The sequence below is a fragment of the Pipra filicauda genome, unplaced genomic scaffold, assembly GCF_003945595.2.
Source record: "Pipra filicauda isolate LSUMZ 115617 unplaced genomic scaffold, ASM394559v2 scaffold196_size3971931_pilon, whole genome shotgun sequence".
NCBI lineage: Eukaryota > Metazoa > Chordata > Aves > Passeriformes > Pipridae > Pipra > Pipra filicauda.
Window position 1 is genome coordinate 2,518,303 of NW_024104305.1, and position 25,683 is coordinate 2,543,985.

Here is a 25,683-nt window from a genome sequence, read left to right on the forward strand (position 1 = left end):
CCGTGGAATTACAAGCACATGTTTTCAGCTGCCCTACTTAGTGTCTTATAATTGACTTCTGTCCCTTAAGGGGGTTCTTAACTATAATTGAGCAGCACCTGCCACGTCAGAGGGACACTTTGGTGCACCCATTCCTTGCTCCAAGGCCACACTTAACTCCTCCAGCACCGGGTTTGGTCGCAGCCTCGGCTGTGTCACCAACCCCCTGGGGACATCCTGCACCCCAGGTCACCCCAGGACACGAGGATCTCCCTCCCTGGGCAGCTCTTTGGGGTTTTGAAACATCATCCCCTCGATTTCCAGCACGTGTGACACGAGGGGCACCCCCAGCTTCCCACATGGAGTCGGGAGCTCTGTCCTTGTGGCCACACACAGGACTCGGCCCCAAGGACCCTCTTTGCTTTCTCACCACGTGGGGTGGGCGAAAAGGCAAACCCAAAAGTTGCCCAAACGTTATCCCCTTCCTAAATTAGATTGAGAGGCCAGAAATTAAATGTAACACAATGAAAAGTCAAATAACGAGTTCAAATCCCGGGGAGCTGTGTCTCTCCTGACACAGAAGGAAACCAAGGATACAATTTCCATGGGTATCTCGGACTTGGACGAGAAGCTGGTGCTCAATTTTTAGCACATACGAGCTCTGTGAAAGGTTTAAAGTCCTTTGGGACATTTATTGCAGATCTCACTGACAGAATTCCTGTTTGTTTTTAAATGAGCCCTACAACCAGCACAGTTGTTCCCTGGACTTAATCCCTGCTGGTGGGACTTTACCTCCCACTGTGGCTGGTGGAGCCTGGTTGCTATTAGGGAAAGCTTCCCAGTGAGAGGGAAGGACAGGGAAAACATCCCAGCACCTGATTTTCCTGTTAGAATTTGGCAATGCCCTTCCAGTGTGTAAATCAACCCCCTCAGGAGGGGTCAGGAGAGAAGTGGATCCCCCTGTCCTCCCAAATCCGACTGGCAGAGGCCAGGCTCCCAAAATCCCACGTCATGTCCTGCTCCCTCAGACACCAAGTGACGCTGATGACCCTCCGCCTAAATCACAAACCCTCAATTTCCACAGGGCACAAAATCCACCTCTGGAAACAACATTCCTACCGAGCTTCTCCGGGACACCCCCCAGGAGGGCCCACGGCAACACCTCCTCGACATCCCAACACATCCTAAAACTGCCTTTCTATTCCCTTATCCTTGTTTCAGCTCCCATTTCCACGGCTGAGATCACACTGAGCAGCAGATTCTTGCTGAGGCTCTCACATGTCACCCTGGGAACGAGGACTCTCTGGCTCTGCTCCGGGCTGGAGCTGACAAGGAGATGCCACAAAGCAAAATCAAACTTCCCCGGGTCATTAAAATCCCTCTCCCTGACAGACCGACCTCGCAGCTGCCACGGCCTGGGCACGACACACATGACAAGTGTCCCCAAATCCATCCAGGGCCCAGTTCAGCTTTCCCTGAGCTTCCTTAAATTTCTGCTAAAGTCACCGAGGAATCTGGGATACAGGTCTGTGCTCTGGGAAATGTTCCACCTCCTCTCCTTTTAAATCAAATTAATAACATTTCCTCTGAGATGCGTCTTCCAGGTGAGAGTGATGCTTCAGGGAGGCTCGGGATGTCAGTCTGTCTTTTACTCAGGGCAGGCAGGAGTGGGAGACTGGGATTAGAGACGGAAAAGGGGAACAGGGAAGGGAAAGGGAGACAGGGAAGGGAAAGGGGAACTATTACCAGGGGGTTCCATGATGGTACCACTGCTCCTGCAGTGCCAAGGGGAGCACAGGGGGCTGTATAATTAGCCCTGAGGAGCCCCAGCTGAGCTGCTGATGCTCTTGACACCTTTAAAACATTTTCTTCCCAGAAATCCTAAAGTCAGGAGCTCGCTAAAACCTCAGCTTCCATTCCCTGCGACAAGTGCCCCTCTCGCCCAGGGCGTCACGGGGAATAACCAGAGAACCAGCCCGAGGGCTCAGTCGCAGCCGGGGAAGGGAAGGCGAGGACGACCCACGAGTTCATCCCGTCAAACCGCCACTCCAGCCGGGATTCGGGGCCGCGCTCCGCAGCTCCCGGGGATATCCCAGCTCTGCCCCGAGCCCGAACTGCCCCGCACCCGGAGCAGGACGCGGAGCATCCCCGGCTGAGGCGGACCCGGAGCATCCCCGGCTGAGGCGGACCCGGAGCATCCCCGGGCTGCGGCACCGCGACCGGCGGGTCCCGCTCCCCCGGGCCGGCCGGGCCGGAGCCCCCCCGGCCCGCCGAGCCCCCGCCGAGCCCCCCGGGCGCTGACCTGGCGCAGGATGAAGCTGGTGGAGGTGGTGCTGCCGTCCGAGCGCTTGAGGCGGCTGCGGCGCGTCGCGGTGCCCCTGGTCACCTGCGGGGGACAAAGCGTCAAGGTCGCGGCACCGCCACCCCCCCGCTGCCGCCCCCCGAACCCCGCACCCACCGCGGCCATGGCGCCCCGATCGCCGCTGCCCGGCTCTCCCGCTTATCCCGCTTATCCCGGATCTCCCGGATCCCGGCCCGGCTCCTCCGCCGCCGGGGCGGAGCCGCTGGGGAGGGGGCGGCGGGCGGGGGCGGCCCCGGGGCGGGGCTGGGAACGAGAACCCCAGGAGAACATTCCCACAGCCCCGTCCCCATTCCCACAGCCCCGTCCCGCAGCGCTGCGGCCGCAGGATCCAGGGCTGGAGCCCCTCTGCTCTGGAGCCAGGCTGGGAGAGCTGGGGGGGTTCACCTGGACAAGAGAAGGCTCCAGGGAGAGCTGAGAGCCCCTTCCAGGGCCTAAAGGGGCTCCAGGAGAGCTGGAGAGGGACTGGGGACAAGGGATGGAGGGACAGGACACAGGGAATGGCTTCCCGCTGCCAGAGGGCAGGGAGAGATGGGATGTTGGGAAGGAATTGTTGGCAGGTGAGTCCTTGCTATTCCCCATCCCTCAGGACACCTGGAGACCTCGCTACCAGCAGCCACCAATTAACACAACAGGGGAGAGACACCTTGTTACCCCGACTCTCAGCTGTCAAATTATCCTACATCCATCAGGAAAAGGTTTAGATTGGAGATTAGGAATCCTTCCCTGTGAGGGTGGGGAGGCCCTGGCCCAGGTTGCCCAGAGAAGCTGTGGCTGCCCCTGGATCCCTGGAAGTGTCCAAGGCCAGGTTGGACGGGGCTTGGAGCAACCTGGGCTGGTGGAAGGTGTCCCTGCCCATGGCAGAGGGTGGCACTGGGTGATCCTTAATTTCCCTTCCAACCCGAATTACTGGCAAAGGGAGATGTGACAGGGGTGCTCGGGACAAGCTCCACCCTCGGAGCCTGGTTTAACCCCTCAAGCTGAGCCAGGACCGGCAGGGCACTGCCCAGCCCTTCCCAGCCCCATCAGCACGAACTGGCATCAACTCCCAGGCAGGGAGGGTGCTCCAAAGTCCAGGGCGTGGAGGAAAAAAAGCTAAAGCAGGAAACGAAGTGATTTGTTTGAAGCTGAAATCTGCGGAAGCGCTGGAAGCAGGACCTGGATTTCCTGCTTCCCAGTGCTGAGCTTCACCTACAGGCACATCACACATCACACCTCCCACCGGGATGAGCAGGAGGAGGAACGTGCCTGGCTCTGGAGTGATCTCACACCTGCACTCTGAGCACACACATGGATCCTGGGGAGGGTCCAACGTCCCCCTCCCTCGCTCCAGACTCCAAATCCTTTAATTCCTGCCTGGCAGGAGCAGCCTGGTTTCTTTGTCCAAGACGAATGTGGGTCACGAAGGCTGGAGTTGAAATGAGATTATTTTTACTTTCAGTTGCATCATTAAATTGGTCCTGGGAAGGCATTTTTCTTCACACATTAATGGTGGGGAGGCTGATTTCCCAAGGAAAGGTTCTGTCCAGAAAACCCAATGGATGAGGGCTCACTCCAGCAAGGCAAGATTGGGATGCAAAAGGAAAAGCAACCCAGCATTTCCCAGTAATTCAGGATATGATTTGGCTTTATAAGGGCTGGTAAAGTTTATATTTTCAGCCTGAAGTGACCCAAAATCAACCCACCGGGGTCAGCAACTCCAAGGGGCTGGAAATAAATGATGAGAACCAGGAGATTTATGTGTAAAAACAATTTCTGGGGTTGCTACATCAGGCTCCTTGCCCACGTTTTTGTTGCCCATGCACAGCTTTAGCAGCAGGATTGAAGGATTCATTTGTATTTGGGATGAGCCAGAAATCTCAGTCTCATTCAGACAACTCAGATTTTGCCTCTTTTAACAGGGAATTAAACCCTGTGGCAAAAAGAATTCCTCTTTTAACATGGAATTAATCACTTAGCAAAGAGAATTCCTCCTTTGACAGGGAATTAAGTGCACAGCCAAGAGACTCCTCCTCAGGTGTGTTTGTTAACAACCATGACTCACTCCAGACACCTCGCAGTGCTCAGTGTAACCAAGAAGTTCTTAGAAAAGATAAAAACAAGGCAAAAAAAATCCTCTTCCTCTCAGGAAATAGTTCCTGAGAGAGGCCACAGCTCCAGCCCGCTGTCCCACCACCAGCACAATGAACACGCAGCATCCTTTGGAAGGTTGGAACAATCTGATTTTTTAACATTATTTCTGCAGCCAATCGAACAGACAAAGCCTTGGTCACATCAGGTGACAGCACGACCCCTCAGCCCACCCTGGGTGGGGTGACAAGGACAAGCTGAACGGACAGAACAGGTCACCAACTCACAGCAGGAGAAAATGAATCTATTATTGGTACTGAACACCCATGAAACAAATATATCCCGATAAAGTTCTCGTTACAAAGTCGCCCGGGTTCCTATGTTAAGGGTTTATATGAAAAAGCAGGAGTTCTCCAATAGAATTCCCAATGTGAATTCCCAATAGAAAACAGCAGGTACAAACCTAAGGTAGAAATCTGGAGTTAGAGAAATCCTTTGGCAGCATGTTCAGTTACAATCAGGCCTTAAAAATAAATATGATCGTGTCTACAAGTGTGAAGAGAAACAGCAACCCCCCCTCTAAATACACTGGTTTAATAATAATTAAATTATTTTACACTATCTACAAGTTGCATATCACAGAGTTAGGAAGAGAAGAGATGAGAGGAGGACAAATCCTGCTTTTAGAAAAGTCCAGGCGTGTGTGGAGCTGCGTAGAAAACCTCAGACAAATGAGTATATACATTATTTATATTTAACAAGGAACTGAACATAATCAAATCACATTTGGCTGGCTCCATTCAAGATTTCTCTTGGGCCAAAGCTCGGAAAACACCAATCCCAAATTCCTAACAAACATGGAGGATTTACACCAACAAGAGCAAAGTTTAATTTGACCACAAACCAACTCGGAACAAAGTCAACTCTTACAACAAAAGCTCCAAACAACAAGAATTTGGAAGAGCAGCATTGAAATCAATTAATTTCCTTAAAAGACACAAGGAACAAGTTATCAAAACACTTCAGTATTGCCACGGGTGCTGTTTGTACTGAGCTACTTCCAGGGGAAGGATCAAGACAAATTAAAGGCCTGTCAAAAGGAAAGACAAAAAAAATCTCCCTCCCAATTGCACAAATTTAAATAAAAAGTGATTTAAAGAGCAGGTTCTCAACACCTTATTGCATGAGCACGAGGCTGCAAGTGAACAGAAGGTCATGATCATTAAATAAAAGGTGAAACCAGGGGAGGAGGTGCTGAGTGAAGGGGGGGGTTGGGTCACTCAACAGCCCAGAATCTGGGAATTCCAACTGGGGACAGAATTCAGACACCAAAAATACTTATGGAGACATCTGGGAGCTCCATGGATCGAATCCAGATGTTTGTATCAGTGAATTGCTTCCATTATTTGCCCAATCTAAGGGTTATTACTCCCCACAGGTTGTTAGAGCAGGCATGGATGTGACCTTGCTACAGTGAGGAGGGAAAAGGAACAGAATGATTTTTTCAGTGTTGAAACAGAAAAAAAGAAAGAAATCCCACATTCCCAGGATATGGATAAGGATAATCCAGCTCATCTGCTCCCTGGTACAAACCCCACCCCTTTAAAAAGTGCATCAGGGAAGAAATCCTTGGATTTCTTTTCTCAGCCACACTTCCCAGCTTCAGGGACACGGCTGTTGTTTGCCACTCCTTGTGTGGGGAGCACATTCCCACCCACCAGCACGTGGATTCTGCCTTAAATCCACCTTTCCCAAGAGTTCCTCTGTGATCCATGGTCGTTTAGACACGGACACGGCGGCAGAGAAAGGAAATCCAAGAGAGGAAGAACCCCCTGGTCCCATCGAGGCGATTCCTGTTCCACTCAGCTCCCCCCTGGGAGGGGAACAAGGCAGATCCTCACAGTCTGAAGGAGCTCCAAACATCCTCGAGCCCCCTCCTTTCCCACAAGGAAGTACAATGCTCCTTCACTTCTAAATACATCCAAAAAGGAAAAGAAAAAGAGATTCTGTGCAAGTTCCTGGCTCAGCACCTTGGATCTGGCTGGGAGCATCCCTTGCCAGCTCTTCCCAAGGAGACTTGTGCTTGCAGTGCCACCTCTGCCAAAAGACAAGGGAATTCTGGTAAAACTTGTTTCCTTCAAGAAGAACGCTCCAGTTCTCTGGATCTTCCAAAACATCCCGAGGCAGCACTGTAAAAACCTCCTGTTCCCACAGGATCACGTCACGTCCTCCCTGTCACCGTATCAAACCCTCTTCCCGCTGGACTCACGGATCGCTCCCATTCCAGGTCTCCAAACTGCAGAGATTCCCTAAAGCCACCGGGACAGAAGGATTACAGGAGACACCAGAGGAGGCAAAAGCAACACCGAGCGACGTCTCAGCTTCCTCCAGCTTCCAGAAACACATTAAAAAGGGAATTATTTTGGGACCATCTTTCAAAGACTCACAAAGTGGCGTTTCCTGAAAGCGCAGGAAAAGAAGGGCTCGAAGGAATCTGGAATTATTTTAAACCATCCCCTAATCTAGTTCAAGATGCAAATATGCAAATCACCATCAGAGCTGGTGCCTATTTTTACTCTGCAGCGAGCTGGGTTATTGGAAAAGGAAGATGTACTTTGATATCCATGGCAGGGATTCAGAAAGATCATTAGGTCGGGTGGTCATTCCCTAATTCAGGAATGGGAGCTGGTGGTTTTAAAGCAGAGGCTGCTGATGGTAATTTGTTTGTTGCTGGAGAAGGGAGTGAGCGGGAAGTGCCACGGGATAACCTGGTCCTTGAGGCAGAGTGGCTGTGCTGCTCTGGAATGCTGCCATGTCCACGGGCATTCCCATCTGGTGCTGGGGGAAGGCGGCCGTGCCGGCACTCGGGAAGGGCTGCGGCAGAGCGGGCTCGGGGCCTGGGCTGCAGGGAGACAACACAGGGCTCACTCTCACCACTCATGGCCATCCACCCCACAACCAGCTTCACAAACAACACCAGTGGCTGCTCCAAGAGCAAGCTGGGGGCTTTAAGAACACAGAAATTTAAACGTAACGTGAACCAAACGGTCGTTTTTCAAGGTATTCAGTGGCTTTCTGGCTACAAACCCACATTTTTTACACACACACCCTCACAACCCAAACCAGCTGCAGCCCCAGGTTTCCCTCCTGTTACTCTCCCATGTTAATGAACAGAGAATTTCCCAGGAATACTCCCTTTCCATAATTTTCATGCCTGTAACTTGGCAGGTTTTTAAGGCTTTTGCAGGAAAAATGTTTTCACCCCCAAAATTCTTCAACAATTTTGCTACTCGATGATCCTTGTGGGTCCCTCCCCACTCAGAATATTCTGTGAAATATACTGAATTAATATACTGAATCTCTGTGGAATCTCTTTAATTTTTACTCTCTGGGGCTGGGTGGTTAAACCTGAAGTCTGAGGTTCCTTTTCAAGCTTCATCCCTTAAAAACTTCCTGGGAAACATCCAATTTTATATCCCTAATAAAGTTCCCACTCATACCCAGTTCAGTAAAATTGGTGTTTTCCTTTCAAAATTCCGTGTCACTGTAAATATAAATATGACAAGAACGTGGCACTTCCAGGCAAAGCAGCAGAATTCCCCCCTGGGAGAGGAATTTGGTGGATCCATACCTTAAATAAGCAGCTTGAGGGGGCTGAGTGGCTCCCGAGGAATTGAGGCTTTGAGGTGCCAGGCTGTACCCTGGGGACATGGAGACCTGCTGGACCCCCTGGAGCATGTAATTCCCACTGGGAGGCTGCACGGGATACGACTGCAAAGAAAATCCAGCAGGAACCTGAGATTTCTTCAGCACATTTTGGAAATCAAACCATCAGAAAGATAAAACCCTTTTAACTTCTTGCATTTCTGGCTTAAATAATACGAGATTTCCTCAAAATTCGGGTATCACAGGACTAAGGAGCTCACTGGGTTTGGATTTGGGATGATTTATGGGCACTGAAGGAACGGTTTGTCCCAAATAACCACTCCCAAAGCCCAGCATGGCCAGCATTATCCCGCATTTCTGACCACTGGAAGCAGGAATCTTGGAAGGAGCAGCAAACTCCAGTTGCCTTTTGGCTTAAATTACTTTCTAACCTCCAGATATAATGAATTTTCCATCGTCACCGGGAGTTAAGGACACGGAATTACTTTTAACTGACATATTTTCAGATCTGGCAGTTGCTATGGCAACTATTCTTTTCCCACTGAACAATTAACATTAAAGTAAAATTCACTTCAAGTAAAAACCCTCATTCTGTGCTTTAAAACCTCTCCTTCTCCTCTGGTTTTTTTTTCCTCGAGCCCTCAATAGGCACATTGGGGACACCGTAAAACGCTCCTGAGCCTGAATATGTGCTTGTAACTAATAAATATGTTATTATCCAGGCATTATAACTGATGGAACATGTTCATTCCTTTAAAAAGACCTAAAAGGGGGGTGTTTCCATATTTAGAAAAAAAAACCACACTTGGGATTAATATTATATTGCAGTTCACCCCCGTCCCCTCCATTAGAGAAGAAGGGAACGTTCCACTCGGGGACTGACATGACTCACAGCAGGAGCTGAGACACACAATTCCAAGTGTAAAAAAGGAACCACGGGAGGAATCTTGTGGAATTTTCAACACTGGCCAAGCAGAGCCATCAGTGCATCCCTCGGGTTCTCCTGGCAAGGCTGTAAAAAGCCCCCCCAGGCAGTGTCAGGTCGCTCGTGGGCTCGCTTCGTGTTTGCTGTCGTCCTTCCAAACAGAAATCCCGAGTTCTATTCCCAGATCCAGGGATACTGACCTGCACAGAGACCCCCGAGGACGTGGGTGGGAACTGTGCAGGGTGGTGGAGTTTGGAGTAGGCTGAGTACATGGGGCTCTCATTCATCAGCTTGTTGTAGAGCTCCAGAGCTTCCAGAACCTTCACGTTCAGCTCCGACAACTCGGAATGTTTCCTGGTTCAAAACAAAGGAATAAAGACACTGAGCTCCTTTAGAGGGGGCAAAAAGGGAAGTGGTTCCTTAAACAGCCTGGAATGTGCAAGAAAAATTAAGCCTTAAAACGTAAATGGTCAAGTTTTTACCCATTTATATTGGAAAATTGCTGTTCTGGGACTGGAGGGAGAGCCCAAGTGGTGCAAAACTATCCCTCCCCAAGGCTGCCATGAGACAAGCAACTCCCAGGGGTATTGTCACCCCCAAATATCCCCAGAAATCACAGAATCATGGGATGGGTTGGGTTGGAGGGAAATAAGGGTCATCACTAGCCCAGGTTGCTCCAAGCCCCGTCCAACCTGGCCTTGGACACTTCCAGGGATCCAGGGGCAGCCACAGCTTCTCTGCCCAACCTGGGCCAGGGCCTCCCCACCCTCCCAGCCAGCAATTCCTTCCCAATATCCCATCTCTCCCTGCCCTCTGGCAGTGGGAAGCCATTCCCTGTGTCCTGTCCCTCCACCCCTTGTAAAAAGTCTCTCTCCATCTTTCCTGGCTCCTTCAGGTCTTGGAAGCCCAAATCTGGGGAGGGAGAGGTGAAGATAACACTGAACAGATTTTCCTGTCATGGATGCTGAGCAGGACACTGAAAATTCCAACCTCTGGCCAGGCTGCAAAAGGCTCCAGCCAAAAAAAAAAAATGCCAAAATAAAATGCACCCATTGACTCCTGCAGGAAATTTTGGAGAGCAGCAACCAAACCTGAGTGCACCCCCTGGGAACTCAATACTTCAGCATTAAAAAAAAATAAAGGGAGGGTTGTCACAGTTTCCTTGCAAGGTTTTCCAGCTTGGGAGATGAAAGTAGCACAAAAAAATAATATTATTCTAACTGCAGAATTTGAAGTAAATCAGTAAACAGGAGAAGCTTCATTAGGCTCACCTGTCTATCTCTTCTAGTTTTTCATCTATCATTGGACCCATCTGCTGGCAGATATCTGTGAGCACAAAGTGTTGAGGTAGTTAATATCCTGCACAAATTAAGAGCTTAAATGCAGCCAAAAGCATTTATTGAAACAAGCAATTGATTTTTGTGTAGCCGGGTAAAAATCCAATTTTTTTATGTTATTTTGATAACTGCTGAGCTGAGAGCTGGGATTTGGATCTTGCAAAGATCAGGCATTTTCTGGGAGCTGGAAGCTATGCAAATTGCTCTGCTAAACATGGAGCTGGCTTGGAACTATTAAAGAAATTCAAATTATACACAGAGCCCCACACTCCCACTGGGAGAGAAACTGTTCTGCAGCACTCTCTTGGTACAGACCACGGTTCCTCTAAGCTTAAAATAAACACAAAAGAACCACCAGCTCGAGCCACAAAAGGTAATTGTGTGAGCAGAAATAATATTAGAAAAATAGCTTAGTGCTCCAAGTACCTTCTGAGTCGAGAAGATCTGGAGAATCAAGCTTTAAATCTGTAGGATCTATGCTCTGGAGCACCTGCAGTGTTTTATCCATCTTATCCTGGAAGGTGAAGAGAAGATTAAGAACTTTTATTTCCCAACCGACGCAGAGACCGTTTGAATTTTCAAGTAAAAGTTCTTTATGCAAAAAGAATTATCTGCCAGCATTCAGCAGCAAAAGGATGCAAAAGCTCAGCAATATTTTACATTTAAAGTGGCTCCATACCTCATCTATATAAACTGGCTCAGGCTCTGCTTTCTTAATTTCTTCTGCAGTATCCTCAGGAGCAGAGATTTTATCCACAGCTGCTGGAAGAACAAAGATGAGTTTCTTTTCTGCAGCTCTAGGTTAACTTAAAACACACATTTCCTCCCTGTAATCCATCAGTTCTTTAAAGGGCAGAGATGTTTGAATAAGTGCTTCAAGCAGTGATGCACCCAGTGAAAGGCAAATGGGTTTGCCTGGAAAACCTAAAAGCTAAAAACCACCTCCAACACATTCCCTTCCAGCCAAGTCCTGAGTGCTGAGGTTTATTTTGGTCTCCTGGGCTTGGATGGAGCCAACAATGTGACTCTGACAACCCCCTGCCACGGGTGGGGATGTTGTTCTTGGGTCTGAAGAGAGAATGTGACACTTTAAAATTTACTGGATTCATGTGTGTAATATGTCAGTGACAAACAGCTCTGGTGAGCTGAACCAAATTTCTGTAAGAGGAGGAAGAAATGGAAAACTTAAGAGGAGAAAACAGAGATTACAGCGAGCTGTGATCTGTGGTTGCTGGTTTGAAACAAGGGCAGGATGTCTCTCAGTTCTTTCCCCAGGCTGATTATCAGGGAATTATTTTGCTGAGGGGCTAATTAGCTGCAGCATAAACCTGCCTTTCTAAAATAACTCCTGAGTTTTGGGCAGGTGACTCACCTGCCTCGGGTTCCACAGTCAGGTCAGAGGTCACAAAATTGGATGGGAACAGCCCCACTCCTCTGTGGTTTTCACCTTTCCACCAGTTGGCGTCACTGGGGGAATAAAGATGGATTAAAAACCCCTGGGTATTAAAACAGAGACACATTTGGGGCTTTTTACAGGAAACCTGTGATTCTGAGTACAGAGATTAACACCAAGCCACAGCCAGGAGCTGGGGCAAAGGGGAGGGAAGGGAGGAAGAGGAATAAGGGGACCAGGAATCACTCCAAACTTAACACAATTCATCAATTCTTTATATTGATTCCTTTATAACTCTCTGTATATCTACAGGTGGTAACAACAAGAATCACTCCAGCTATTTATGATCACTTTTATCCCTACCAAATGTGCTCCTTGATAGCCAGAGATTGAACAAATGCTGGAAGCAGCTGGAATTCAGCTCTGTGATGGCACACAACCAACTAACACTTATCTTAAAAAACTACAAATTGCATGAAATCCTTGAGTTTGTCTGCACTAGAGGTCAAAAAGAGGAGGATGGAAAGACAAAAGGAAGATAAAGGGGTGTGAGGGAGGCCAGAGTGACAGGATGTTTCTACCAGGAAAAGTCTACCATCCTAAGAAAACATTATTTTGTGGGATAAATAACGGTGGGATAAAGTCCCCCCCTCCCTGTGAGCGTGTTATACCTGTCATCCAAAACAAAAATAATCTCTCCACTTTTAAAGGTGAGCTCATTGTCCTCCACAGCTTCAAAGTCATACAGGGCTCGCACCTTCCTCAGGCTCTGGGTGTTCTGGGGCATTTCTGCACTTGGGTACAAGGATTTGGTCTCTGTTTGCTGCTGCTTCTGCTCTTGCAGAGACAATTCGATGGCTACAGTTAAGGGAGAAAGAAAAATCAGATGTCTTGTGTGCTTAGCCCTGTATACAAAGGTGGCTTGATTTCTTAATGTAATAAAAATAGTATTTATTGTGTTATTTAAACATGGTCTGCTTCTCTAAGATTTAAAATTTCGAGTGCAAATGGCTCTGATGGGGAAGAATATATCTTACCCCAGATCCTCATGGGTGAGGAAAACACCATGAGTGGCACAGTATTCCAACTCCCAGCCTGCTGGGAATTTGATTTCAATTCTATGAGGCAGAAAAGAGCCCAAATTCCCATTTCCCTGGAGCACAAATCTAACTTACCTTTAGCTATATCTTCATCTTCTTTGGTTTTGCTGGCTGATGAACCATTCTTAGCAGCATTGGTGGAAGCCTGCAAAGGTAGGAACAACAGAAAATTCAGGTTACAAACAAAAAAACAAACCTCTATAATTATATATTTAAAAAATTAGCACCAAGTTGTTCCTGGTCAGCTGCCTTAAGGAATCAAGATGACTTTCAAGAAGGAAAAATCACCAGTCTTCAGAACATCAGCCAGGTTTTGTTTTCAGCAGGGGAAGAAGTAAAATAAATATTGAGATTTAATATAAGTAACATTTAAATAATTATTTTACTCGTATTTATTATATTTAGTCATACTTATTAAAGTGAGAAATGACTCTTTGCACCTTTGTCCTTCACCCCTCCTTCCCAATGGGAGCTGCTGACTGAAACACTCTGAGTCTCCACACCAGCACAGTGAAATCATTCCTAGAGTTTTCATTCCCCCAGGGAAGTGGAATTGGGTGCCAGTGCTCAAACCTTCCATGTTTCCACCATATGTTTTAACACATAGCCTGGATTTAGAAGTGAAAACATCTTTGTGGAGGAAGGAAAGATTGTAGAAGTTAAAAAACCCCTCGGTGTTTAATGTGGAGCAAAGTAAACTTGGGGTAAGGAATATGGAATAGGAGCTGTCATTGGAATTTTCAGGGCTGATCTGCACCTGACTCATCATTAACATGAAAATATTAAGAAGCATCAAGAATAAAGGTTAGAAAGAAACCACCTGGCATCATATCTGCCAGTCAGAGAATGTACAATAAACCATAAAAAATAAAGAAGAAACCACTGCAAAACCCACGACAACCCCTGCCATGGACAGGGAACTGCCCAAACAGGGAATGGGGACTTGGAAAAGGAAACCACAGCACAGATCCTCTTCCCAAATGTCTCTATTCCACTGCCCTCTGCTTTGGGAGGCTCTGGGAGGGAGAGTGAAGGGGTGTGTGCTTCATGGCAGCAAAATGAGAGCCAGGAAACACCAAATTCCAAGTGTGGGTGCAGAATTGTTTCAGCTTCAGGTGGTGACAGAAAAATGAAGCTCTAAAAAATCTTTGGGAGAAAATGAAACAACTCACAGGGGCATCATGGGATGGCCTTCAGTCTGGTCTTCTTTGTCTAATTTTCCCATTTTTTTTATTCATAAAAAAAGCAGAATGGCCAGAAGTGAAGCTCAGCCTAAGGAGGAGCCCAACAGGAACCAGGATCCTGCTCTCCTCGGATCCAAAGCTCCAGTCACCACACCCAGACATATTTTCCCTTGTTCCCAGGATCACTGAATCCAACAGTATCCCAAACCAGCTTTTACCTGTGATCCAGCTGCAGGAAAAGTGACCCCTTCTTCTTTTAAAGATTTGATAGTTGCAGATATTAAGCTGCACTGGGGGTCTTTCTGGAATTCCTCTGCCCACTCCACCATGAGGGTTTTGAGCTTCTCACACACTTTGGGATGAGCCTGGAAGACAAAAATTGCCCAGGAAGGGATGTGCTTGAACCTCAGAACGAACAGGAAGAGTGCTGGTATTTTAAATTCACTTTTAAGGTGGTTAAGGAAGGGTTAAAAGACAAACTGTTTGACTTTTCAAATGTTAGCCACGTTTCCACCTCACTAGTTTTGGAGAAATTCAGGCCACCTACCACACTTATCCCAAATTTCTGCCCTTCTGTGTTAAGTTACCCCATATTTTACCTCAATTTCCTCTCCATTCCTTTTGTTATTCCACTCCCAACCACAAAAGTTGGTCTAATACAAGACACTGCCTTTCCCTGGAAGACAATCCCCCTTCCCTGCCTTTCCTGACCTCAGATGCCAGAACACATTTCTGCCAGCTGAGAGAATCTCACAAAGCCCTGCTCCCTGAACCATCCCTGTGTCTCCTTGAATCAGCTTCTCCCACAAAAAGGAATTATCCACAGAGCCACCCCTCTCATGGCACAGTTTCTAATCCCAAACTGGGAGCTGAGGGGCAGGGATGGGCTGAGATGTTTGCCTGGAGTGGGGGCAAAGCAAGCTCAGGTCCGTGCTCTGCCTGCAGCTCCTCTGCTCCCACCTTCTCCTCCAGCCTCTGCACAAGAGCAGTGCTGGCCAAGATTCCTGAGCCAAGGAATCAGCTCCCACTGGAAGGCTGCAAACATGTTCTGAGCAGTGAGAACATTGACAGGTTTGGGCTCAAACGTGCCTTTAATTCCAAGGAAAGCCGTGGTTTGATGGGCTCAGGATCAGCACAAAGACATTTGTTACACTCCACTGAATTTCCTCCCGATTTTATTTGCCCTCTGCACATTATTCCCCCAAAATGGGCCAGGGACGAGGGTAAAACATCAATAATTTCCCAAAACCACGATAAATTCTCCCCAGCAGCCCATCCTCCCGTGGGATTCCAGGTTTCCCTGGCATTCCAGGAGCTGTCAGACCATGAAGGTCGAGTCCTGGTTCAGCCTGGACCGTGGGTAATGAGAAAAGGGGAGCACTTGCAGACCTATTTTTCCACAGAAAGCAAGAAGCAGGAGAGCTGTGAACTCATTTTGCTTCCCAGCAATTTTATTAAGTTCCCTTAATTGCTTTGCTCAACCTCTGATGGTTCCAGGGCTCCCATGCAGCTGAAAACTCCTTTTTAACCCATTAACCAGGTTTGGCTCTGGCTGGAGAAGCAATTTGGGAAAAGCTGGTTGTGCTTTTCAATTCATCACATCCAGATTAAATCCCATCAGCTGCTGGACCCCAACCTTTCAGTCTTCCTTTCTTGGCTATTTTCTCTTTCAACACCCTCAGAATCCCTAGAAAATTGTCTGCAGATTTTACCTTTTTCCTTGTAAAAATGTGATTTAACTTTCTGACAGTTCTCACTTCAGAGTTTCCTTCAAGGCCAATAAAACCCTCCTCAAGAAAAGCTGCATTTACCATTATCAAATTAATCAGGTTTGGGAAGAGTCACAGGTTTGAATTTCAATTAAAACTGCTCAGGTCGTTTGGGGGATTAGCAGCTGTTGCTTCTTTAATCCACTATTTTTGACAGTAAAAATCACAAATTTCAGTGAAAACACAAAGAGAAGTTCCTGCAACTGCACCAAAACTAGAAAAAGTGTATTAACCACAACATTAGTTTTGTTATGCTGAGACAAAGCAGAGAAATTACCAAAATAATCCTCCCCCAGCACTTAAGGTTAGAAAAGCTTTACCTTATTTATTATCCCTCGAGCTTCGGTGGCAAAATCCCGAGAACACACTTCCAGGTGAAATATCTTCCCACAGTTTGAGACACAGGCTCCTAAAAGCTGCAAAAAAAGCAGAGATACAACTGTGAAAAAGAGTGAAAACAGTGAAAATAATCCAAAATAAAAGAGTTCAATTCAACCCTGTGTTTAGTACATGCACTGTGTGTTAATGAAGTTGTTAACTGAAGTTAATAAAGGGGTTAATTGTTCAAATAATGGCTGTGTTGCATCAAGAATAGTGATTTTGGGGGGAGCAGGGGGGATTTACTCACTGTCAGTGCTTGCAAAGCCACGTGGGGAACTTTATGGTTTACCCTCTTCATGATGGCTTTAAGGCAATCCTTTGCTCTGCCAAAGGAACAGAGAAATAATCGGGAATAATCAGGAATAATCAGAGAGAAATGCAGAGCAGACACTCCAACTGGATGAGCAGCAAATGCCAAAACATTTCTGAACAAAAAATGTCCCCAAACCTGAAAACCTCTCCCAGGGCTGGGCTCAAAAAGAGATTTAACCACCTGTTTGCTCCTATCTGTGCATTGGCTTGGAAAAGGCTCCATTTTCCCCCTGGATCCATTTCCAAACACTGCTGATGGGTCACAAAGGGATAAAATGATATTAAGTTGAATTAGACAACGGAAGAAACATCACTATAAAAGAAATGATTAAATAAATGGTTCCTTTAGAGGCCACTGCAAAGGATTTAGTTTCCACCTTGTGCTGCTCCAGCTCTTGGATCCCCTTTTCCAGAGCCTGAGGACACAAGGATTTCATGATTTCTTTCAGCACAATCTGAGGTGGGTAGAGAATAATAAATAGCATTTTAAATGTTCCAGCTGAGGAGTTTTTCCACACTCTAAATGAGCATTAATGGCAGCAGGAGCTACATGGGCTCAGGCAGATGAAAAGCTTCATTAACATTATTATTTTGAGCTCCTAAAAACATGAAATCCCCCTGAAAAAGCTGATGCTGCATTTTGAAAACTAATATCCCTTCAGCTGCTGTATTAGCAAAGCACAGAAAAGTCTCTGTGCCACAGAAATATACTTTTATTCTTAATATTTTTTAGCATAATTTCAGGTACAAACAAAGTCAACTTAGTTGATTTTCAGTTACATATTTATTTAAGTTATATATTTATTTGTTTTCATAATATAATTATTTATTATTATCTCAGTGATGGGCAGGAGGGATGAAAAGTACCCAAAACTGAAGCGATTTTAACATTCAGAATTTAGGATTTGATCTCATGGAAAAAACTTATCTGGATAAGATTTAATTGTGTATTTTTATACAGTTATATTTTTGAATGTATCCTTGAAAAACAAACCACTGCATTTTCTACCATCTCCTCTCCCCCAAAACCAGATTTAAAACTCGACAGAAATGGCACTAAACCCCTTGGTTTTTAACAAAAGATTGAAGAGATTTGCTATTATTCCTTGTGGGAGGTAATTAATTAAGAACAAACAAAGAAAACAACAAAACAACCAAAAAAACGCTCAATTTTCTCAGTGTCATAATCTTATATGTTAAATACAACTGCTAAATTCAATTCTGTAAACTGAATTTACAATTTGAATTTCTGTAAATTCAATTCTGTAAATTCTAAATTCCTTCAGAATTCTGCCTGTGCACTAATTGAGGTTTAATTAAAAATTTAAAACGTGTTATCACTCAAAAAAATTGCCTTAAAATTCAGCACTTTACCTTAAAATCCCACATCTTTTGGCCATTCCAAGATCCCTGAAATTCCCCTTATATCCCAGTATTACCACTCAGCTTCAACTGATTCCAAGTGATCTGTGTTTTCATCCCTATTTTTCCCCTTTTCTCCTCCCTCACTCCCATTTTTCCTCCTAATCAACCCCAAATTTCTCATCATAAATCGGTATTTTCCTGCAAAGGAACTATTCCCCTTTCTCCTCCTGGCACAGTCGCCTCCCAAAATTTAGGCCGGATCATTAAATAACTCAGGCTGCTGTGCAAAATTCCAGAAAAAACCCTGGAATGCCCTCGGTTTTGTGCTGGAATAATCCCGCTGGAATATTTCTTTTAAAGAATTTCAGAGCCAACGCCACATATTTGTGGAGTTTGAGCAGTTTGAGGGTTTTCCCTCTGAAATATCCTTCACACCAACATGGAATTCCATGGAATTCCGGGGTCCAACTCACCCATTGGGAGTGCTCCCGACTTTGTCACATATATCCATGATAAGCCCCCAATCCTCACTGGTGTTGTATTCATTTGTGGCTTTCTCTGGAAGGAAAAAATCAGATTTATGAAGTGTCAGACGCTGTTCAGATTCCAGACAACACATCCTATCAAATTCCTTCATACTGATATTCACCAATAATTAATATTTCATGGAATCAGGGAATGGGTTGGGCTGGAAGGGACCTCAAAGCTCCTCTTGTTCCCCCCCCCTGCCATGGGCAGGACACTCATTTTTAGGGATAAACTGATAAGGCTTCATGTTATTTATTTGTGCTTTTATTATTTTAATCCCATGTAAATATTGCAGATCAATTTTAAAAACGGCAAATCAAGTATTTTATACATTGAATTTGCTGCCTTAAGGTTTAATTTTAATCCACCGACTCGATATTTTCACTGAATTCAAAGAGAAGTGTGAATTATTATTATTATTAATACTCAATTTATTTTTAAAAATCAAATTAAAATCGAATCAAATCAGCCCCTGGAGGTTGGAGATTCCCTGGATATACCAACCCCCAGCGCTGGACAATCATGGAAGGTTATCCTGAAGTGTTTGGTGCACAAAGCTTGGGGTTTCCTGGGAAGTTCTGCCAGGGAAAATGGCTTTTTGAAAGCACACCTCCATCCCCAAGGGGTAAATCCTCCCATCCAACCCCGTTATCCACAGGAATCCAGCTCCTCAAATTCCAGCAGCCACCAGCTGTGCCCGGAAAGCCAAGGGCAAAGAGCACCAAGGCCTGGAAAAGAGCCTGGGCACGTGATTCCATAGCACTGCCTGGGGTCACCACTCTGGAATTCCTGGGATTTCTGAGAGGTGCCTCTTTTTCCAGGAGCAGCAAACAGGAAACAGGGAGAAATGGTGGCAGGTCAACAAGAAAACTCCGTGGGCTCTGGATCCTTCCAAGGGCAGCTTCCCTGCCCTCGTGGTGCTTGTCAGGATGGCACAAGTGGCACTTTTATCCTCCACAAAAGACTTGGAAGCGCTTCCCAAGGGTGTCCTGAAGTTTTCCTGGACCCTCAGTGGAAGTCAAGCCCAGCTTTGCCTGCCATGGGTGAAACAATCCCAACTCTGCCCGTGGCTACAGGAGGGTTTGAGGATTACAGGTTTCACCAGGAAGTGAATCCTGGAATCCCTGAGGTTGGATGAGACTTCCAGAGTCATGGATCCCCCCTGTGCCCGATGCCCCCCTTGTCACTGAGTGCCACGGCCAGGCCTTCCTGGGACACCTCCAGGGTGGGCACTCCAAACCTCCCTGGGCAGCCCCTGCCAGTGCCTGACCACCCTTTCCATGAGAAATTCCTCCCGATGTCCAACCTGAGCCTCCCCTGGCACAGCCTGAGGCCGTTCCCTCTCCTCCTGTCCCTTGTTCCCTGGGAGCAGAGCCCGACCCCCACCTGGATCCCTGAGGGAGTTGCAGAGCCAGAAGGTCCCCCCTGAGCCCCCTTTTCTCCAGGCTCATCCCTCACTCCACACCTTCCACATCCCAAACCACAGCACAGCTCCCACTCAGTGCTCCCTACTCTCCATTCCTGGGCCTTTTCCCTCTCCCCCAGCCAGCACATCCCTACCTGGAGGAATGTCAGAGGCAAATCCCTCCTCCTGCACCCACACAGCCTGTTTTGGGAGGATCCAAACGCTGCCCAGGGAGGATCCCAATCCCAGCACTGCCCTACTCCAAACCCTCCCAGCTCTGGAGACTCCTCTCCCTCCCAGCACACCAAAGGAAACACCACCTGCTTCCCTCCTTCCCACAGAGGATTTTGCAGGATAACTCCTTCCCAGATGCTCAGACTTGGCCTTTGATCAGAAGGAACAGCTGGGGGAGGACACATTTTCCAAGGTTTTTTTTTCAGTGCTAAGAGAGCACAAACTCCAAACCCGTGCTCTGCCTGATCCTCTGCATCCCTCCGATTCCCGCGGGAACGCCGGAGCCGAGTTTGCTTTGAGAGAGGGAACACTCAAATCCCACTCTGCTGCCTGGTGGATTTTTAAAAAGCAGGAAGAGCGAAGGCCCAGTGAGTGATTTTGGAGTGGGTGAGTCCCCCGAGCTGATGTGCAGCTGCAGCAGGAGCTGTGCCAGCCCAGGAGAGGACTGGAATGAGCAGCTGGGAAGGGGCTGGGAGTTGTTTGCTGCTATTCCTGCCCAAAGGAGAAAAGCTTGTGGAGCTCCTGCCTCCAAACGCTGTCACAGGAAAAGAGGGAATGCTTTGCCACTGTGGGAAGGTTTTCGGGATCGTCGCTGTACCGCACAACAGCCAAACCCAAGCTGAGTGTCACGGAATCATGGAATGGGTTGGGTGGGAAGGGACATCAAGGCTCATCCAGTGCCACCCCCTGCCACGGGCAGGGACACCTTCCACCAGCCCAGGTTGCTCCAGTCTGGCCTTGGACACTTCCAGGGATCCAGGGGCAGCCACAGCTTCTCTGGGAAATCCATTCCAGCACCTCCCCACCCTCCCAGCCAAGAATTCCTTCCCAATATCCCACCTAAACCAACCCTTATTCAGCTTAAAGCCATTCCCTGGGTCCTGTCCCTCCATCCCTTGTTCCCAGTCCCTCTCCAGCTCTCCTGGAGCCCCTTTAGGCCCTGGAAGGGGCTCCAAGATCTCCCTGGACCTTTCTCTTCCAGGCTGAACAATCCCAATCCTCCCACCCTTTCCTCCTGGGAAGGTGCTCCAGCCTCTATCCCAGCTCATTGCACTATTTCCTTTCCCTTTTTTCCCAAGAAAGGGATGGATAACACACAGAAATAAAACCCAAGAAGAGGGGAAGAGAAATCCTCAGGATTGGAACCAGCCAACACGTGGCAAATCCCCAAATCCTGCCCATTTCCATCTTTTCCAGCACCAGGTCCTCACTCTGACAGCTCCAGCACCTTCAAATTCCCAAATATTTTGTTATTTCAGTCCTCAATTCCCTTGGGCCAGGCTTCCCAAATACCATCTAGGTCAAAAAAAAAATTTATATACTAGAAAATAACATTTTTTTCTCCGCCTGTGTCACTTTTTATGCAAGAAACAGAGAAAACAAGCCCTGATTTAGCACCAAAAAGTCACTACCAAGTCACTTTTAGCCCAAAAGTTTTTTGTGCCCTGAATGCCCCAAAAAATCAGGATTAATATATCCTGGCTGACACTGAGAGCAGGGTGAGGGTTCATGGGAAAGCTGGAAGGTAAAAGGAAAGGAACAGAAAGTTAAATAGAAAATAAAGTATAAAAGAAATGAAAAATAAATAATAAAAAATAAAACAAAAAATTAAAAAGGAAATAAAACATAAGGGAATAAAAGGAAATAAGCATAAAATAAAATAAAAATAATAAAAGAAATAATAAAAATAATACAAAAAATAAAAAGGGAAATCAAAATGTAAAGGAATAAAAGGAAAGGAGCATGAAATAAATAATAAAAATTAAAAAATAACACAAAAAAATTTAAGAGGAAATAAAACATAAGGGAATAAAAGGAAAGGAATATAAAATAAAATAAAAAATAAATAATAAAAAATAATACAAAAAATAAAAAAGGAAATCAAAATGTAAGGGAATAAAAGGAAAGGAGCATGAAATAAATAATAAAAAATAAAAAATAACACAAAAAATTAAAAAGGAAATAAAACATAAGGGAATAAAAGGGAAGGAATATAAAATAAAATAAAAAAATAAATAATAAAAATAAATAATAAAAAATAATACAAAAAAATTAAAAAAGGAAATCAAAATGTAAGGGAATAAAAGGAAAGGAGCATTAAATAAATAATAAACAATAAAAAGTAACACAAAAAAATTAAAAAGGAAATAAAACATAAGGGAATAAAAGGAAACGAACACAAAATACAATAAAAAATAAAACCAAAAAAAATTAAAAAAGGAAATCAAAATGGAAAGGAGTAAAAGGAAAGGAACATGAAATCAAATAAATAATAATAAATAATAAAAATGAATAATAAAAAATAATACCAAAAAAATTAAAAAAGGAAATCAAATGTAAGGGAATAAAAGGAAAGGAGCATGAAATTAAATAAATAATAAAAATAATTAAAAAATTGAAAAAGGAAATCAAATGCAAGGGAATAAAAGGAAAGGAACATAAAATAAAATTTAAAAATTACAAAAAATTAAAAAAGGGAATAAAATGTAAGGGAATAAAAGGAACATAAAATAAAATAAAAATAAATTAAAAATAAATAATAATAAATGAATAAATAATAAAACATTAGAAAATTTTAAAGGAAATTAAACATAAGGGAAATGTAAACCTTTGAGGGCTGGATTAAGTGGGAAAAGAAACAGCCAGCAGGACAAAATGTAAATTCCCATAGTCAGGAAAAGATTCTCTTGGAAAACAAGTGCTCAGCAGCTGGAAAGAGGAGGAGAACAAGGAGGACACTCAGCTCCAGGACAAGAGGACACAGGCAAAGGTAAAGGCAAATCCAATCCTGGAATGAAACCCCTCAGCAGCACACAGGGACACCTGGAATGTTATCCCACAGCTGCTCAGCAAGCCCTGATCCGCTGGGGAATTCTGGCTGGCAGTCAAAGCCCAGGGAAAACAGGGAAAACACTTCCTGCTCCCCTGGGCCTGCCAACCATCCTGGGAAAGGAGGGCAAGTAAACACGGGATCAAAGGGAAGGGGGTTGTTCCAGGAAGGGGGGGAAGGACAACACCGGGAAAACAGCAAGTGCACATGGACTGGGAATAGATCCAGGCAGGAAGTTTAAAGCTTCTCAGGGTTGTGGGGGTTCCCCTCAATAGGAAAAGCAGGTAAAAGAACCCACGTTCCACTGAAATCCTCTTGCCGAGGTTTATCCTGTGATACTGCAGAGCAGCCAAAGCAGATCCAAGGAATTCAGGCCCCGCTGGAATGTTTGGAACCACGGGAGCACATCCGGCTGTGGCCCAGGAAAAGCACATTTCCCACAGGTGTCCCATGGGACGTGTGGCCTGAAGGGAGAGCTGGATCTGCCTCCTTGCTGCTCCTGCAAAAGGCCCCAAACTTCCCAGCTCTGCCCTTCCAGAGACGATCCAACTCACCAGCCACACATTTTCCTCTGGCAAATTGCTTTTCCACCAAAAATCAGCTCAATGAATCAAAAAAACCCCCCAAAACCTGGATGTGGCCATGGAAGAGGAGGATCCCTCCAGTGCCATCAGCAGCTGGAATCAACTATTTCCTTGGAGTGTGTCTTTTTTTACAAGAAAAAACTATAAAGAAAGTTAAATCCTGATACACATTAAAAGAGTAAAAAACCAATCACATAAATACTGAAAATTAAAGTACAGACTGTCCACATGTGATAATTCTGGATGGTCTCATTTACAGCAGAGTAATAATTATTTTTAAAAGCTTCTAATGACAAATTTTTCCCGGCAAAGCAGTGCAAGATTTGGCCTCAGCAATTCAAGTTCCTACTCTGCTGCACTTGTTTAAATGTAATAAGTAGCAATTATAAGTTATAAATAATTTTGTTTAATTGTAATAAGTGATAGGAATCAATTCTAAAAAACTTTGTTTAGTTGTAATAAGTGATCAGAATAAATTCTAAACAATTTTGCTTACTTGTAATAAGTGATAAGGATAAATTCTAAATAATCAATATTCGAGTGTTAAATAAAAAATAAATTTTACACTCAAGAAAAATTAAGAAATTGCAAGTGAACAGACTCCCATTTTTTAAGTTCTGCAGCCTGGAAGCCCTTGAATTATAAGTTTGTTAAAGAATCCTGCACAGCTGAGAGTTCAAAAACAAAATGCACTTGTACAAATTCTTCAGTCTGAGCCACGTGAAAGGTGAGTCAAAAACTCATCAAACTGCAGCAAGAATTTGAAATAAGGAACCAAAATAAATGAAAAAAAAATAAAATAAAAGAACAATTTGTACTCAGCACGAGTTTGCTGCTCCAGAAAGCACAAGTCAGGGCAGGAACTCGACCCAAAACAACTGAGTCATTGTGTCACCCCGGCCACGGGTTTTGTAACCACGGGATGTCAGAGTGTCCTGAGCTGGGAGGGACCCAGAGGGATCGTCTCCTGCACAGGACACCCCAAAATCCCCCCACCTGTCAGTACAGGGTCCTACAGGGAAGCTCGCGGGAAGTTGGAAGGATAATGTAATAAATTCCATCAAGAAAAGGATGAAAACCAGAACTTACACCAGCCACTTCAGTCCCTGAATCCCTGAAAACCCAGCAATGTCAGGGGAGGGCAGGGGGCACCAAAGCACCTGAGACATGCTGGAAGAGCTGGAAAACTTCAGGAGTTAGAGCAGGAAAACCACAGCACGCTTCCTGATGCTGCTGAGGAACGGAGTGGCTGCTCCCCCTCGGGAACGCATCACGGTGTGAGGAAGAATCATGGAATCACTGAGGCTGGAAAAGCCCTCCCAGCCCATGGAGTCCCCCCTGTGCCCGATGCCCCCCTTGTCCCCCAGCCCAGAGCACTGAGTGCCACGGCCAGGCCTTCCTGGGACACCTCCAGGGCTGGGCACTCCAAACCTCCCTGGGCAGCCCCTGCCAAGGCCTGACCACCCTTTCCATGGGGAAATTCTTCCTGATGTCCATCCTGAGCCTCCCCTGGCACAGCCTGAGGCCGTTCCCTCTCCTCCTGTCCCTTGTTCCCTGGGAGCAGAGCCCGACCCCCCCCGGCTCCCCCCTCCTGTCAGGGGGTTGCAGAGCCAGAAGGTCCCCCCTGAGCCTCCTTTGCTCCAGGCTGAGCCCCCCCAGCTCCCTCAGCCCCTCCTGCTGCTCCAGCCCCTTCCCAGCTCCCTTCCCTTCCCTGCACACGCTCCAGCCCCTCCGTGTCCTGTCTGAGGTCCCAGAACTGCCCCAGCACTGGAGGTGGGACGGGCACTGCCCTGGGGCTGGGACACACCAGGGCTGGCACAGCCCAGGTGACATTGGCCTCCTGCCCACCTGGGCACACCTGGGCTCCTGTCCTGTATTTCCTAAGTCGTTTTCCAGCTTTCCAGCCCCTCAGCCCCTCATCCAGACCGTCAGTAACAGCGCTGGACCCCACACTGATCCCGGGGGGGCACCGGGAAAGGAGCGAGAGGAGGAAGAGGAAGGAGCGGAGGAAGGAGCGGAGAAGCCGCCGCCCCCGGCCCGGCGCGGTGCCCGCCGCCGCCCCCCGGCCCTGTCGCTCACCCACGTCCTGCTCGAAGGGGTTGGGTGCGAACAGCGGCATCGCGGCCGCTCCGCCGCCGCTCCGGCACCCACGGCACCCACGGCCCGGCCCGGCCCGGCCCGCCCGCGGGCTGCCCCCCGCGCCGCACCGCCCGCCGCACCGAGCGCCGGGCCCGCGCCGCCGCCAACCGCCGGGATAATGGG

The 25,683-nt window shown here is 46.6% G+C and overlaps 1 protein-coding gene across 5 annotated transcripts; it reads right to left on the bottom strand.

The window, feature by feature from the left end:
- On the bottom strand, positions 1-25,600 carry STAM2 (signal transducing adaptor molecule 2). 5 transcript variants are annotated; one of them, XM_039380502.1, is made up of 16 exons: positions 25,501-25,600; positions 18,314-18,398; positions 16,411-16,486; positions 16,103-16,198; positions 14,232-14,378; positions 12,905-12,974; positions 12,401-12,587; positions 11,709-11,803; positions 11,016-11,098; positions 10,763-10,850; positions 10,271-10,325; positions 9,200-9,353; positions 8,040-8,179; positions 7,177-7,310; positions 2,282-2,365; positions 1-1,654 (listed from the first exon to the last, which is right to left on the bottom strand). In XM_039380502.1, exons 1-16 carry the CDS (start codon positions 25,538-25,540, stop codon positions 1,632-1,634), a joined length of 1,557 nt encoding a protein of 518 aa, XP_039236436.1. In that variant the 5' UTR covers positions 25,541-25,600; the 3' UTR covers positions 1-1,631. The 5 variants fall into 5 exon arrangements, with proteins under 5 accessions (XP_039236436.1, XP_039236437.1, XP_039236435.1 ...); XM_039380503.1 differs by lacking the exon at positions 25,501-25,600 and adding an exon at positions 24,582-24,625; XM_039380501.1 differs by having other exon boundaries at positions 2-1,654; positions 11,016-11,095; positions 25,501-25,599.
- Positions 25,601-25,683: the final 83 nt, after the last annotated feature.